The 13,523-nt window shown below is 53.0% G+C and overlaps 1 protein-coding gene across 7 annotated transcripts in view; it reads left to right on the plus strand.

The window, feature by feature from the left end:
* The first annotated feature begins 5,414 nt into the window (after window positions 1-5,414).
* The window catches only part of SORBS3 (sorbin and SH3 domain containing 3), a 28,134-nt gene continuing 20,025 nt past the window's right edge, over window positions 5,415-13,523 (plus strand). For 2 of the 7 annotated variants that reach the window (XM_088838025.1, XM_088838027.1), the window contains exons 1-4: window positions 7,976-8,710; window positions 11,182-11,323; window positions 11,552-11,669; window positions 13,118-13,311. In XM_088838025.1, coding sequence (XP_088694151.1) covers window positions 8,655-8,710; window positions 11,182-11,323; window positions 11,552-11,669; window positions 13,118-13,311 — 510 coding nt within the window. In that variant the 5' untranslated portion in view covers window positions 7,976-8,654. Of the gene's footprint in view, window positions 6,040-7,645; window positions 8,711-11,181; window positions 11,324-11,551; window positions 11,670-13,117; window positions 13,312-13,523 lie in introns of those variants that run through there. The other 5 variants (XM_088838031.1, XM_088838029.1, XM_088838026.1 and 2 more) reach the window with 5 other exon arrangements.

The raw sequence follows: 13,523 nt of genomic DNA on the forward strand, positions 1-13,523 counted from the left end.
GCAGAGGCCGCTACTTGAAGAAAAGGAAGAAAGACATCCCAGAAAACACAGTCTTTACAAAAGATAAAAATAACTTCTATTAGAGCAGTATGATAACTTTGCATTTGATCCTAATAATAGACACAGATATATTCCATCTTGGGAGAAGTCAAAGAAGCCAGAGAGGAGTCGAGTCCTAAGAAAGGAAGTGTCAGGCCAGCTTTTAATTCTTCTGGGAAGTAGAAATACCAGGAGGTGCTGTGGATTCATAAGAAAAATAACTCCTCTGGCCAGGTGGGGGTTAGAGGACAGGCTTTTTAGACTAGAAAAGGCATCAGTGAGGGGATTCTATCAGTTACGGCAGTAGAGGTAGAAAGTGTCAGTCAGGACAAACCAAACCTAAGTAAGGTGATTTCACCGTCAGTACAGACACAGCAAGGACCACAGTGTAGCTTATGGGCTGGAAGACAAGCCCAGATTGCTCATTCCGAATGAGCCAAGTATGCATTTTGGGCTCTGCAATCTCAATAGCACCCTGACTTAACAATGTCCTCAGCTCAACCCTCAGTAAAATAAGGTAGGGTATGCCCTTATTTCAGTCTTTTTTTCTAATTTTTATTAATTATAGTTGATTTACAATGTTGTTAATTCCTGTTGTACAGCAAGTGGTTCGGTTATAAGCATTCTGTTTTTAATATTATTTTACATAATGGTTTTTCATAGGGTATTTTTTTAATTGGAGGACAATTACTTTACAATGTTGTGTTAGTTTCTGCTGTAATACCACATGAATTGGCTATGTGTATACATATATCCCCTCCCTCTTGAACCTCCTTCCCACCTCACCCCTCTAGGTCATCACAGAGCACCCAGCTGAACAGACATTTTTTTTTAAGCCTGAAGATTAAGAACTCAAATGCAAATTTCTATTTACCTCTGACTACATCTAGATCCAATTGACTTTCTCGCTGGCTGTATGTAATTGCCTGATCTTTTTATCACAACTTTCAGGTTTTCGAAAGAAAATCTGTTCTGATTTGATACAGGGGATTAACACTGGTAAATTATTCTTTTTAATGTGGCTGAGGTTCAGGAGAAGGTTCATTTTAGAATTCGAGGAGGTGGGAAGACAAGGTCATTCTATGTTTGGAGGCCAGATATCTTACCTCATGGTGTCCACTGGCCAGCAGATCAGCCCCCTTATCTTCCTTATCTCAGTTTACCTGCTGGGAAAGGGTCATGCAGACCTACTTTTCCAGCTCCTGTTCTGTGTGCCTTCTTTGTGGCTGAGTTAACTTGGCTGGATTTTCCCTCTGAGGTCATCACTTATTTATCTTTCCCTTATAAAATCTGCTCTCTGAAGAACTGACAGCCACTCACTCTTCTTTTCTGTCCTGAGAACTAAAAGAGGTTCATCCAGCTCAGTTCTTCTCAAAGACATCCCATCTGCACATTGTGCTTGTTTGCTCATCTATAAAAGGAGGGAGAGAGAGAACAGTCATTGGTGTGATGTCAGTGTAAAGGCCTCCCTGAAGATAGACTAGATAATTGGACAAAAGGCTGAGTTCTCTCTCAGCCTTCAGGGTTTGGATGTGGCTGACTCTGAGAACCTTGAATAGATGGCTGTTACATCATGTGTGCGCTATGGAAAGATTTGTGCCAAGCCGGCCCGAAAGCCTCATTCTCTGTCCCAGGGGATCCGCTCACTGTGGTTACCAGACTCCAATGAGGACCACAGCTGACCTGTAATGGGTATTTTTTCCCCTTACTTGACGGTGACTATACCAACACACTTGGGTTAGGCCACACCACTGTCAGCTTCAGAGGGTCTTCCAAGACCCACAGTGGGTCACTCGTGTTCCTCTTCTGTCGCTCCTGCTTCCATGACTGTTTGGCCTGATCAGAAGCTCTGGTAGAACTTGGCTGGCAACATGAGCAAAAGCTGGAGTCAGGTGTGGACCCAGGAGAAAAAAGATGAAGTCCAGGGGATGAAACAGTGCAAATCTGTACTCCTGTCTCCTATCTCTGTACTCCTATCTTGTTTTCAGTTCCTTACTAATGTGTCACTTTGGCCTTCCCCTGTATGCTGCTGCTGCTGCTAAGTCGCTTCAGTCATGTCTGACCCTGTGCGACCCCATAGACGGAAGCCCACCAGGATCCCCCATCCCTGGGATTCTCCAGGCAAGAACACTGGAGTGGGCTGCCATTTCCTTCTCCAATGCATGAAAGTGAAAAGTGAAAGGGAAGTTGCTCAGTCGTGTCCAACTCTCAGCGACCCCATGGACTGTAGCCCACCAGGCTCCGCCATCCATGAGATCTTTCAGGCAAGAGCACTGGAGTCGGGTGCCATTGCCTTCTCCGTCCTGGAGGTCTAGTGGTTAAGAATTCACCTAACTGGTTCAATCCCTGATCCAGGAAGATCCCATATGCCTCGGGGCAACTCAGCCCATGTACCACAACTGCTGAAGCCCAGAGCCTGTAATCTGCAACAAGAGAAGCTATGGCAATGAGAAGCCTGCATATCGCAACTAGAGAGTAACTCCCACAGCAATAACAAAAGCCGGAGCACAGCAGTAGAGACCCAGAGCAGCCAAAAAATAAAATAAGAATTTGGAAGAGATGGATCTAATATTTCTACATACAGAAGACTAGAGAATAAAAAGATAAAGCAAGAAATCTTAGTAGGTAGCACAGGCCTAATGCCAGGTATTAAGGCCTAGGCAAAGGCATAAAGGCCAAGGAAAAGGTAGAAACTTAGAAATGAGGAGACAGGGGCTGAATCAAGAGAAATGATAGGCAAAAATTAACAGGACTCAGAAACAGGCCAAATACAGGAAGATGAAGAAAAGATATGATAAGCCAAAAACTCCTTGGGCATGAGATTGCTGCTACTGCTACTGCTGCTAAGTCGCTTCAGTCGTGTCCGACTCTGTGCGACCCCATAGACGGCAGCCCACCAGGCTCCCCCATCCCTGGGATTCTCCAGGCAAGAACACTGGAGTGGGTTGCCAATTGGGAAGATGATATTATATTAAGAGAAACAATGAGGTGGTTGGAATCCAATGCAAGTTTTAAGTCAGACAGTCAATTGGTTAACTAAATGTTGAGTTCAGGATGAAAGAGGACCCCCTATTGGAGATATTTTAAGTATTAGCTGGAAATAAGAGTCTGGAACACTGTAACTTGAAGATATTGAGCACTATTTTCTGGCTTTATTTCTCTTGTAAGAAGTTAGTGATTAATTACCCCCCCCAAAAAATAAGGTCATATTAAAAGGACAGAGGGTTTTTTTTTAATTTAGCAATAATGATGGTAGATATTAATATAATTAGGTTGGAGCTTCCAAGGCTGCCCAGTGGTAAAGAATCTGCCTGACAATGCAGGAGATGTAGGTTCAGTCCATAGATCAGGAAGAGCCCCTGGAGTAGGAAATAACAACTCAGTACAGTATTCTTGCCTAGAAAATTCCATAGACAGAGGAGCCTGGCAGGCTAGAGTCAATGGCATTGCAAAGAGTCGGACACGACTGAGCAACTCAGCACACACACACATAATTGGGTTACATTCTGCTACATAGGACATTACTGAAAGCTATACCATACCTTTCCTCGTGTCCTCATGATATAAGGCCGATACCATAGTTTCTGTGGCTGATTAACACTATATCAAACAAATGATGTATCTCTAAGCCTATTTGACAATATTGTAAATATATACACTTTATGGATTACTGGGAGAGCAGGGAAAAGAAAAGGCAGATAAAAGAACTGTCTAGGTGATGCCATTACAACCACTGGAATAGAGAAGTCCAAAATCCTCGGAAGGAACAGGGCTTTCAATGCTAAAGCATTCTGGTTGGTCTGCTTTGCTCAATGTCCCTGGCAGGAAGAAAACAACTCTTCTGAGAGCACAAATTAAGAACCTGCTCATAGCCTAACTAAAGACTCTATAGCAAACTTTGTTCATTCCTGTGGAGGAGAAAAGAAGGAATAGCAGATGCTCTTCCTCTAATATGGGGGACTGAGGCACAGAGCCAGGGGACCACTTGGCTGCTCAGGGCTGATCTGAGTGTGACGTTCAGACGCCAGACTCCCAGCATCAGACACTCCTCAAGGACTGAGAGTTCAGGGTCTTCTTCTTTTTTTAAAAAAATTTATTTTTAATTGTAGGATAATTGCTTTACAATATTGTGTTGGTTTCTGTTGAGGCAGTCCTAGCATGGGTTGGAAAAGAATTTCCAGACACAGAGCATTTCAGAAGGCAGTGAGTTTATTAAGAACAAAGAGCAGAGATAATGTGGGTACTTGCAAATGCAGTGGGCCAACCTGCTGACAGACCAGGGAGAGCCAATGCTATTCGTGGGTTAGTGGCCAATTTTTATAGCCTCAAGACAGAATTGCTGCCAAAAGGCCGACATTAGGTGATTGGTTAGGATGCTACAGGATGAGCAGTGGGGTGGGCATTTTTGCCTAATATGGGTCAGGGAGTTTGCTGGTGAAGATCAGGGGGACTTTTGGCAAGGTTACAAGGTGGCTCAGTCAGCTCCAGAGGTGACCTTTGTTCTGGGCTCCACTTCTGTGGCCTTGGTGCAAGGCCTCTACCTGTGGCCTTGGGGCAAGACTCCACAGTTGCTTCCACACATCAACATGAATCAGCCACAGGCAGATACACACACTGCTGAGAGTTCACGTTTATGTCTTCTGGGATGTTTGACTTACTTTTTCTCACTTGAGAAACGAAACTGCATTCTCCGCTCACCCTATTCACTTACATTAAAAAGCTACTTAAATGCTCTTTCCATTCATCCTTCCTTTTGGTGACTGAGGCTGATGTTCAGAGCCACCCACATTCCTGTATGAACACCCACCCTCTTCTCTCCCTTCCATGTAAAGAGCATAACATCTACTGGTAGTCTCCTGGCTAATCATCCCTAAGTGTGGCGGGCGTGGACAGACCTCAGTTGACATGGGGGCCGTGGGGGGATAATCCAGGGAACAAAAGGCAGCCTCGGGGCAGGGTGGGGGCGGGGCACTAGGCCAACCAGGATCAGATAGCTAGAAAAAACAGAGTGGTTATGTAACAGTGTTTACTGTGGCTCAGGTGGCTCTGAGAAGACACAGGCAGCAGCCCCCCTGACAAAAGATCATGCCAGAGCCCCGGAAGAGTTAGAGGGAGGGAGGTCCCTGTCAGGCGATAAGGCAGTCACCAGAGGAGACAGTGCACTGGGATGAAAGGAATCTGCTCTGTTGTTGGCGACAGCCTGGTCACCTGGGATGGCCCTCCCTAACCTCAGCTTCTCCCTGAGCCATGCCAGCTCTCTGCCCTGTCAGGCCAGCAGCCAGTGAGCTGAGGCTGGCAGAAGGAGTTGAGAAATCAGACACCTGGCTTGGGGCTGAATCTCTGGATGTCATGACTCTTTTCCTTTTAATCTCCCACTTTTCAAAGAGAGAGGATTCTTCTCCCTAAAGATGAGCAGAAAAGGAGGTGTCAGTTCAAGTTTCCTTAGACTCTGCTCCCACTGATTGCTCATCCTCTCTTCCATGAGGCTATGGGTTGGAGGGAGCTCCTCCTTGGTCCAAGTATACAGCCTCTGACTCTCAGAAGGAGAGTGATTCCCACAGGCACCATGGCACAGCAGGTTCTGACCTGAGACAGAAGGTGATAAGCCCGGCAGGACCTGAAGCAGACAGGCAGAAGTCAAAGCAGCTCAGGTCTCCGGCAGAGCTTCCCCCACCGCCTCCTACAAAGCTGTTTACTGGACTCCCCATTCTTATAGAGATGAGGCTGGTAGCCAGTCTTCCGCTTCTCGCCTATGGCTGCCACCTCCCCCTTGTGAGAAACAGGAAGCTGGGGACCTTTGTCGGCTCAGCTGCACCCTCTACATTAAATATTTATCTTGGAGTCCAGGTCAGAGCCCTAGAGAATAAGAGAAGCTTGCTGCTGGTGAGAAGCGGGTATGGCCAGGATTCCTGGAGTCGGAAGATCGTCAGCTTCACCATCTTTGGAGAACAAGGAAGAACACGAAAGAGATGTGGCCCTTAAACACCAGGATCGTGACAGGTGGGGAAAAAACTGGTGACAAGGGAGATGGGCACAAGCTTTGTCCCTCAGGGAGGGAAGAGGGTGGTGGCTGGGGGTGAGTAGATATCCAAGCATTAAGGGAAGGGCGATTCACTGCTGCCTGCACTCAGATACTACCAAAGCTCCTCCCTCCTCTCTGACACTGACTTCTGTGGGCAGAGTCCCATGCCCATCCCTCCAGCTTTCCTGGAGAATCAGAGATTCTTGGAAGGGGCCTTCAAACTGATCTCGTTCAGCTCCCTGCTGTTGTTTAGTTGCTAAGTCCTGTCCGACACTTTTGTGACCCCGTAGACTGTAGTTTGCTAGGTTCCTCTGTCCATGGGATTTCCTAGGCATTCTTACTGGAGTGGGTACTCAGTGCAATAATTACTTTTATGAAGAGTCCCTACAACTGGCAGACTTGGAACTCCTGAAATCATTCAAAAGCTCTTTCTTGGAGAACTTGGATCTGCTTTGGAGTATGTACCCAATGGTGCCAGGTCTGCCAGTGCACTGGAAGCTAGGTGGCACGCCTCTCTTTCTCAAGCTTCTCAACCTAAGCCTCCGCTCCTTTTGCGCTTCACACGTGAAATTGTTTCAAGCTGGGTCACCGCAAAGCAGATAGCTCTTTTAACCTGAATCAGGGAATGATATAGCTAATAGTATCTGTGATGGTAGGGATTTAAAAATAAGGTTTCATCCTTCTCCATTCCCTTCCTTCTCAACTTCTGTGCTGAATGGAAAACACTCTGAAGTGCATGGTGGCCTCAAAGTACCAGTCTGCTGCTGCTGCTGCTAAGTCACTTCAGTCGTGTCCGACTCTGTGTGACCCCATAGACGGAAGCCCACCAGGCTCCCCCGTCCCTGGGATTCTCCAGGCAAGAACACTGGAGTGGGTTGCCATTTCCTTCTCCAGTGTGTGAAAGTGAAAAGTGAAAGTGAAGTCGCTCAGTCGTGTCCGACCCTTAGCGACCCCATGGACTGCAGCCCACCAGGCTCCTCCATCCGTGGGATTTTCTAGGCAAGAGTACTGGAGTGGCTTGCCATTGCCTTCTCCGAAAGTACCAGTCTAACTCCCAGTTATTGTTTATTTGCTAAGTTGTGTGCGACTCTTCGTGACTCTTTGGATTGTACCCTGCCAGGTTGCTCTGTTCATGGGATTTTCCAGGCAAGAATACTGGTGTGGGTTGCCAATTCCTTCTCCAGGGGATCTTCCCCATTCAGAGATCGAACCTGTGTCTCCTGTATAGGCAGACAGGCTCTTTACCATTGAGCCACCAGGGAAGCCCCCTAATTCCCAGTAGGTCCTAACAAATGGTTCCATATTTTCATAATCTATAATTGATCGCTTCCAAAATAGATCAGAAATTGCCCAGCAGGTATTTACCAGTTAGTTGATTTGGGGCATGGGGTCTCAGAGCCAAGCCAAGGACTAATAAGTAGTACCCCAGAGTCTGTCAACTAGTAGTAAGCATTCATAAATAGTGAAGCATTCATCAAACCTTCACTGTAACAGGCTCTGTGCTGGCACAGAGCCTCGCTCACACAGGGGAGAAGGGGTAGTGGGGATGGCCAGAGGGGATGGGAGCCAATGGGCGCGGGCTCTTGGGACCGGTGTCAAAGCAGTGGGAACAGCGGAAAAGCAGCAAGATCAAAACAAATACGGTGTATGGGAACACCAAGACCCCGGTAACCCCATCCCTGCCAAAGGGACCTCGCCCTCATCCTCTTCAGGGGCGCGGCACACCCAGGGGGCCTCTGCCTCGGTCCAGTTTCCTCCCGCGGCTGTCCTCGGGGGGCCTGCACGTGTGTGAGCATCCGCCCATTGGCCAGTGCACGCGTGTGTGAGTATGTGTGTGTGTGTGCACACGCCCGGGACGCGCACTCACGCAAACTGTCTCCAAGAGAGGAGGGAGACGGCCGGGCCTTAACTCGGCCCACTAGGCCACTCTGTCGGTGCGGCGACCTTATCCCGGCCCCAGCCTGTCTGCATCCGGGTCCCATATCAGTGGCTGGCTCGACCCGGGTTCTTTAATCTCTCCTGCCCTCTGTCCTGGCTCCGCCGAGCAGCGGCTCCCTTCCCGCCCGCTGGAAATGTGGCTGGAAACTCTGAGTGCCGCTCGCTGGCCCGCGCCCCCGCCCGACGCCAGGCCTGCGGTGGGGGCGGGGGACGCAGCTGGGAAACCGGAGCGGTCTCCCGGGGGGCCCTGGACCGCCTCTCCCGGCGCCGCCTCGCGGCCGCCCCGGCCCCCACCAAGGCCCACGGCGTCCCCGGGGCCCGCCCGCGCGCACCCCGACGGGGAGCTCTCTGGCGCCCCGGCCGCCCGGAGCCCCCGCCCTCCACCCCAGGCCGGCCCCGGGGCCAGATCACAGGGAGAGACGCACTCCGCCCGCGCGCCTGCCGGCCCCGCGCGCCTCTCGCGGTCCTTCCTCCCAGCGCTCGCCCTCGTCCCCACTTCTCCGGCCCCGCCGATCCCCCTCTTCCTTCTCGGGCGCCCGGCCTCGCGGAGCCCGTCCTGACCGGGTCACGAGGGCGAACGGCACGGCCCGGACTTCTCCCTGCCCTCCCTCCCCGAGGGCCCGCCGCGGCCGCGCCAGGCAGGAGCCGCGCAGAGATGCTCCTGTGTCCTCTCGGGCGTGTGCAGTCCCCTCCACCTGCTCTCCTGGGAAGGTAGGTGCCCCGGACGAGAGGTGGCGGAGAGGAGGCGGGGGCTGCAGTCGGGGAGGGACCCGCACTCCAAGCCGGGGGAACGCGGGAAGCCTGTCCCTCGGGGGTCCTGGTCCCAAATTCTGGGGGAGGGAAAGAGGTGAGAAGTCCCCCCTCAATCCAGATGAGGCGAAAGTCGAGAAAGCCTGAACTTGTCCACGTGGACTTTTAGCTGGAAAATACCCTTGGGATGCGCCTAAGGCTCAAGCCCCCAAAGTCAAAGGCAGTTCTTGGAGGCAGGACGGAGTCTGCCAACTATAGTGGGCTATTTCACGTTTTTCAGCCGTTAGGGGTGAAGGGCGGCCGATTTCAGGGAGGATCTGGGGATTTCCTGTCCCCCTCTATCCTCTGCCAGATGCGGACCCACTGCCCCAGTGCGGCACCCATTGCCCCGGTGCCTCCATCCTCCCCATGAGAAGTCCTCCTTATCACCTCCTGGTACGGGAGGAACACTCAGCCCATCCTTTCCCACCCACTCCTGCGTATCCTGAGAGGTGTGTCACAGGGTGCCGTGTTAGGAAGGGTCAGACAGCTGGGCCACCAAGGATGAGCAGCACCTGAAGAATCAGACCTCCCACCGGCCCCTTCCTCCTGCAGGGCAGTTCTCAGGGAGTGCAACAGAGTATGGCAGTGAGAGGGAAGGAAGCTGGGTCAGCTGGTGATCAGGGCTGCCTGTGCTGACCTCGCATCTTGGTCTCCTTTGTCAGCTGTCCAGGGTGGGGTTGTGGCTAGGAATCAGCTTGCCTCAGGGCTCCAGATCTCCTACTCTCCCCTGCCTCAGTTTCCCCCACAGAGTGGGGGAGAGTAGCCCGGAACTGGGGTGTGTCTGCCTGTTTTGCTTTTGGTAGGAGTCCTAATTGGATCCAGCTGGTGAGCTGCCCCTCCTCCAGCCTCAGCCAGTCACTCTCCCCCGCCACCCCAGCTAGGGATAGGCCTGGAAAAGCTGTGTCCCCAGTAGGTCTCAAATGTCAGAAGGAATTGCCACTCCCTGACTAAAGTCAGAGAGCTGCCCCCAGCTTTGTCTGTACCCTGCAGCCCCACCATGGCTGAGCAGAAACTGAACTGGCTACAGCAGCAGTCACAGCCCCCATGGCACTTTCATCCCCTCTGGTCTCCACAACACTTGCACTGCTCGTATGACCACCCCCCAGCTGCACACCACCCCCCACTGCATACCTCCCACCTACTATTCAGCTGGACCTCCTCTGTACCTACAATTCCCATACTGCTCACATGACCCCCCACCCGGTAACCCTGCACAAGCCACGTTCTTACACTCCATCCAGCATCTTAAGCATCCACCATGCTAACACTCCATGCTACACAAACAGCACCTCACAAGGTCCTTGTCACCCTCCTATGAACCCCTAGACCCCAGAGGCACATGCAAACCTTAACTCTAAACAAAAGTGCCAGAACCGGTCCAGTGCCAGAAGGTGGCTGAGGTTGGCTCAGCCTCTGGCCACGTTCAGCAGTACAGGTGAGGTGGGACAGAACGGCCTGGGCAGCACAGCTCTCTGGTGGAAAAACCCCATTGCCTCCTCTCCTGAATGTGGGAGCCCTGTCTCTTTACCTCACCTTTGCCTGGGGTGGAAGGACCCAGCTGGCCAGTCTGGCATGATGCTCCCAGGAAACCCTCTGTCCAAGAGACAGCCTGGAGGTGTAGGAGAAAGTAGGGTGTGTGCACACCTCTGTGTGCATGCGTGTGTGTGACACTCAGAACCACCTCCCTGTGAGCTGGCCAATTCCCCGCTCACCCACTAACTCGCTGTCCAGCCCAAGCCGCCTGACCCCTCACTGGCACCCTGAGTCCTGTGAGGCTTCGGTCTGAGCCAAGAGGCCAAAGAAAGGAGCTGATACTACTTTGAGCTCAGAACGAATGGTTCCCGTTGACTGGACATGCCCAGCCTCCCTAGAATCTTGGCCCTGCTGGGCAGTGGGCGGGTGGCCGCTCCCCACCCGACTGCCTGACTAACTCTTTGTGCCCGCTGGCAAGCAGATGCTCACGGGGCCTGAGGGTGGCAGAGGGAACTGAAACAAAGTCCTGGTACCCGGGCCCTCCTCTGCCAGCTGCCCCAGTTCCCTCTGCCTTCCCTCCGGGGGAGAGGGCTGCACTGTGCAGTGAGAGCCCCAGAGGGGCTGGCCACTGGAGGTGTGCTCCCAGCCAGCCTCCCTCCTCCTCCTCCATGCCCGGCCTTCCCCTCCCCCACTCCCACCCAGAGCTCCTGCCCGAGGCCTAACAAGCAGCCCATTGTGCCTCTAGGAGTCTGCACGGGCAGCCTGAAAGCGGGTGCCCACAGCGGCCTGTTTCCTGGGTCTCTGAGCTCCCACCCAGCTGGCCCGACCCCTCCCTCCCACAGCCCCAGGGTTGAACTCAGAGGACAGGGGCAGCCTGGACCCAGCAGGGGTCCTCCTTCCTTCTTCCTTCCCCACAGAGGACACGCCGAGGAGCAGCCCTCCAGCCTTGACCCGAGCATGCAGGCCCCACACCACAGCCTCCCAGCTGGGCTCAGCCTGGATGACTTCATCCCGGGCTACCTCCTGGCCCACGTAGGGTCATCCGCCCGGGGGACACGGGTGAGTGAGACAGCAAAGGAGCGGGTACTGTGGGCCCCTAGTTGGGGAGGGGGGCTCAGGACAGGTTGGGGGCAGCAGGAGGATCAGCGTGGGAAGGAGGTGGATGACAGTTCTAGAGAGCCTTGCTGGTTCACCAGGCAGTGTCCAGCCCTCACCTTTTAGCCATTCCGCCCGCCCGCCTGCAGAACCCTCTGGGCCTGAGCTGCTGCTCCTGGCCCCTCCCCACAGGTGCCCGTGATCCGGAATGGTGGCTCCAACACCCTTAATTTCCAGTTCCATGACCCTGCGCCCAGGACCGTGTGCAACGGGTACTTGCCACCAAGGAGAGATGCTTCCAGACACCCAGGTGGGTCTTCTTGGGAGAAGCAGCCCCAGGGTTAGGGGTTGGGGAGGGGTTCAGTCAGAGGTTCTTGGACTCAGCCTTCTGGCACACACCCTGGGTCAGGTGGAGGGACAGGAGGTGGGTGAAAGTCTCTCAAGGCCCCTGGGGCCAGTGAGCTCAGCTCACCACCCCTCCCTGTAGGCACGTGCTGGCCTGTGAGAGTGAAACTGCTGCGGTAGAGACAGGCTGACACATCCCTTCCCCTGCCTCCCCCACCCAGTGCCAGGGGGAAGGAAATGTGCAGGGAACATAGCTTTAGGTCAGGGGGATCTCCAGCAGTCCAGGGTACGGCTTGGATTGGGAATGGAGGCTGAAGGAATGTGAACATAGGTGGGCTGAAGAAGGGATGGGCGCTTAACTCAAGACACGCCCCCTAAGGGCTGCCCCCGGCCCCCATCTGTATGCAGCAGCCCAGCAGAAGGTTGCAGAGACAGCTCTCGGACTCTGCCAGCTCCTGGGCTCCTATGAGTCAGCCCAGCCCAGCCCAGCCCAGCCCACGAGGTCTGAGAGATTCCTGGGACCTCCTGGGTGCATGTCCACCCCCAGGGCCCCTCTCTTAAGGAGGATGGCAACATTTATAGAGCATTCCTTTGAGGCCTCCAGTGTGTTGAGTAGTTTACACATTTAACAAATAGTCGGTAAGCATGTAGAAAATCCTGGACACTGTAAAGACACTTTCCAGGTCTTACCTCACTCCATCCCTCCATAGCCTGGCAAGGTAAGGTGTCATTATTAGCATCTGCTCAGTGAAGGACCCCTATCTCAGGGATGTTCGGTCACAAAGGCTGAGCTGAGGTTCAAACACTGGTTCATCCTGCCCTGGAGCCCGTTTGGTGCTGGTGAGTGAGTTTCTACCCCTGTTGTGTTGGTTGTGTTCAGGCACTGTCCTGAACAGTCACACACATTAGATCTCCCTGCAGCTCTGCTGTGACCACCCTCATTTTGCAGAAGTTGGAAATAGGCACAGTGAGGTTGATCGCTGTGCCTGACACAAAGCCAATAGGTCTGCATGCAGGTCTTCGCCCCCAGCACCAGCCCTTTTCTGCCACACCCCACTGTCTTCCCCAGCTAGAGATGCCTCTAGCATGCTCTGCATGCGACAATTCTGGCTCTCATTGTAAAAACTCTGAAGACATCCCCAACAAAGCAGGGTGGGGTGGGGTGGGGTGGGGACGGGCATAGATTTCTCCAGATAAAATCCATTTTCATTCACTTTAACTAAAAAGTAAACAAACAGAGCCCTGTGGTCCTGCCAAGGATGGGGACATTTGTAGAGTCTGAGTCATCAACTTAGACAAACAAGGGGTTGTTGAAACTTTTGAACCCACAGGGCTCAGTGGTCTGAGGAGCTGTGAGACAAAGAAGCCTAGGTGGGGCCCCTTTGCTGAAGCTCCTCTCCATGTACCCCACAGACCCTGCTTGGTATCAGACCTGGCCGGGCCCTGGGAACCGGCCCCCTGGGAACCAGAAGACCCCTGCCTCCCAGCATTCCCAGAAGTGGTCAGCCACATGGACCAAGGACAGCAAACGGCGGGACAAGCGCTGGGTCAAGTATGAGGGCATCGGGCCCGTGGATGAGAGCGGCATGCCAATTGCACCCCGATCTGTGAGTCCAGGGCTGGGGCCGCTGATAGGTGGGGCCCAGGGGTCCACCCTGAGCTCCACCTCTGACACAAAGGCTGCTCCCAAACCATACCAGACTAAAGCAGGGGGTCAACCATTATGGGTCCGGGGGATCATGAGCCCCATAAAATTACGAGCACTCTGGCATGTCTGAGTTGTGCAAGTGATTTTTTTTGGTGGGGGGCCAGTTCTAGA

The sequence above is a fragment of the Moschus berezovskii genome, chromosome 7 (genome assembly GCF_049115385.1).
Source record: "Moschus berezovskii isolate FMDL1 chromosome 7, NW_MosBer_1.0, whole genome shotgun sequence".
Lineage (NCBI taxonomy): Eukaryota > Metazoa > Chordata > Mammalia > Artiodactyla > Moschidae > Moschus > Moschus berezovskii.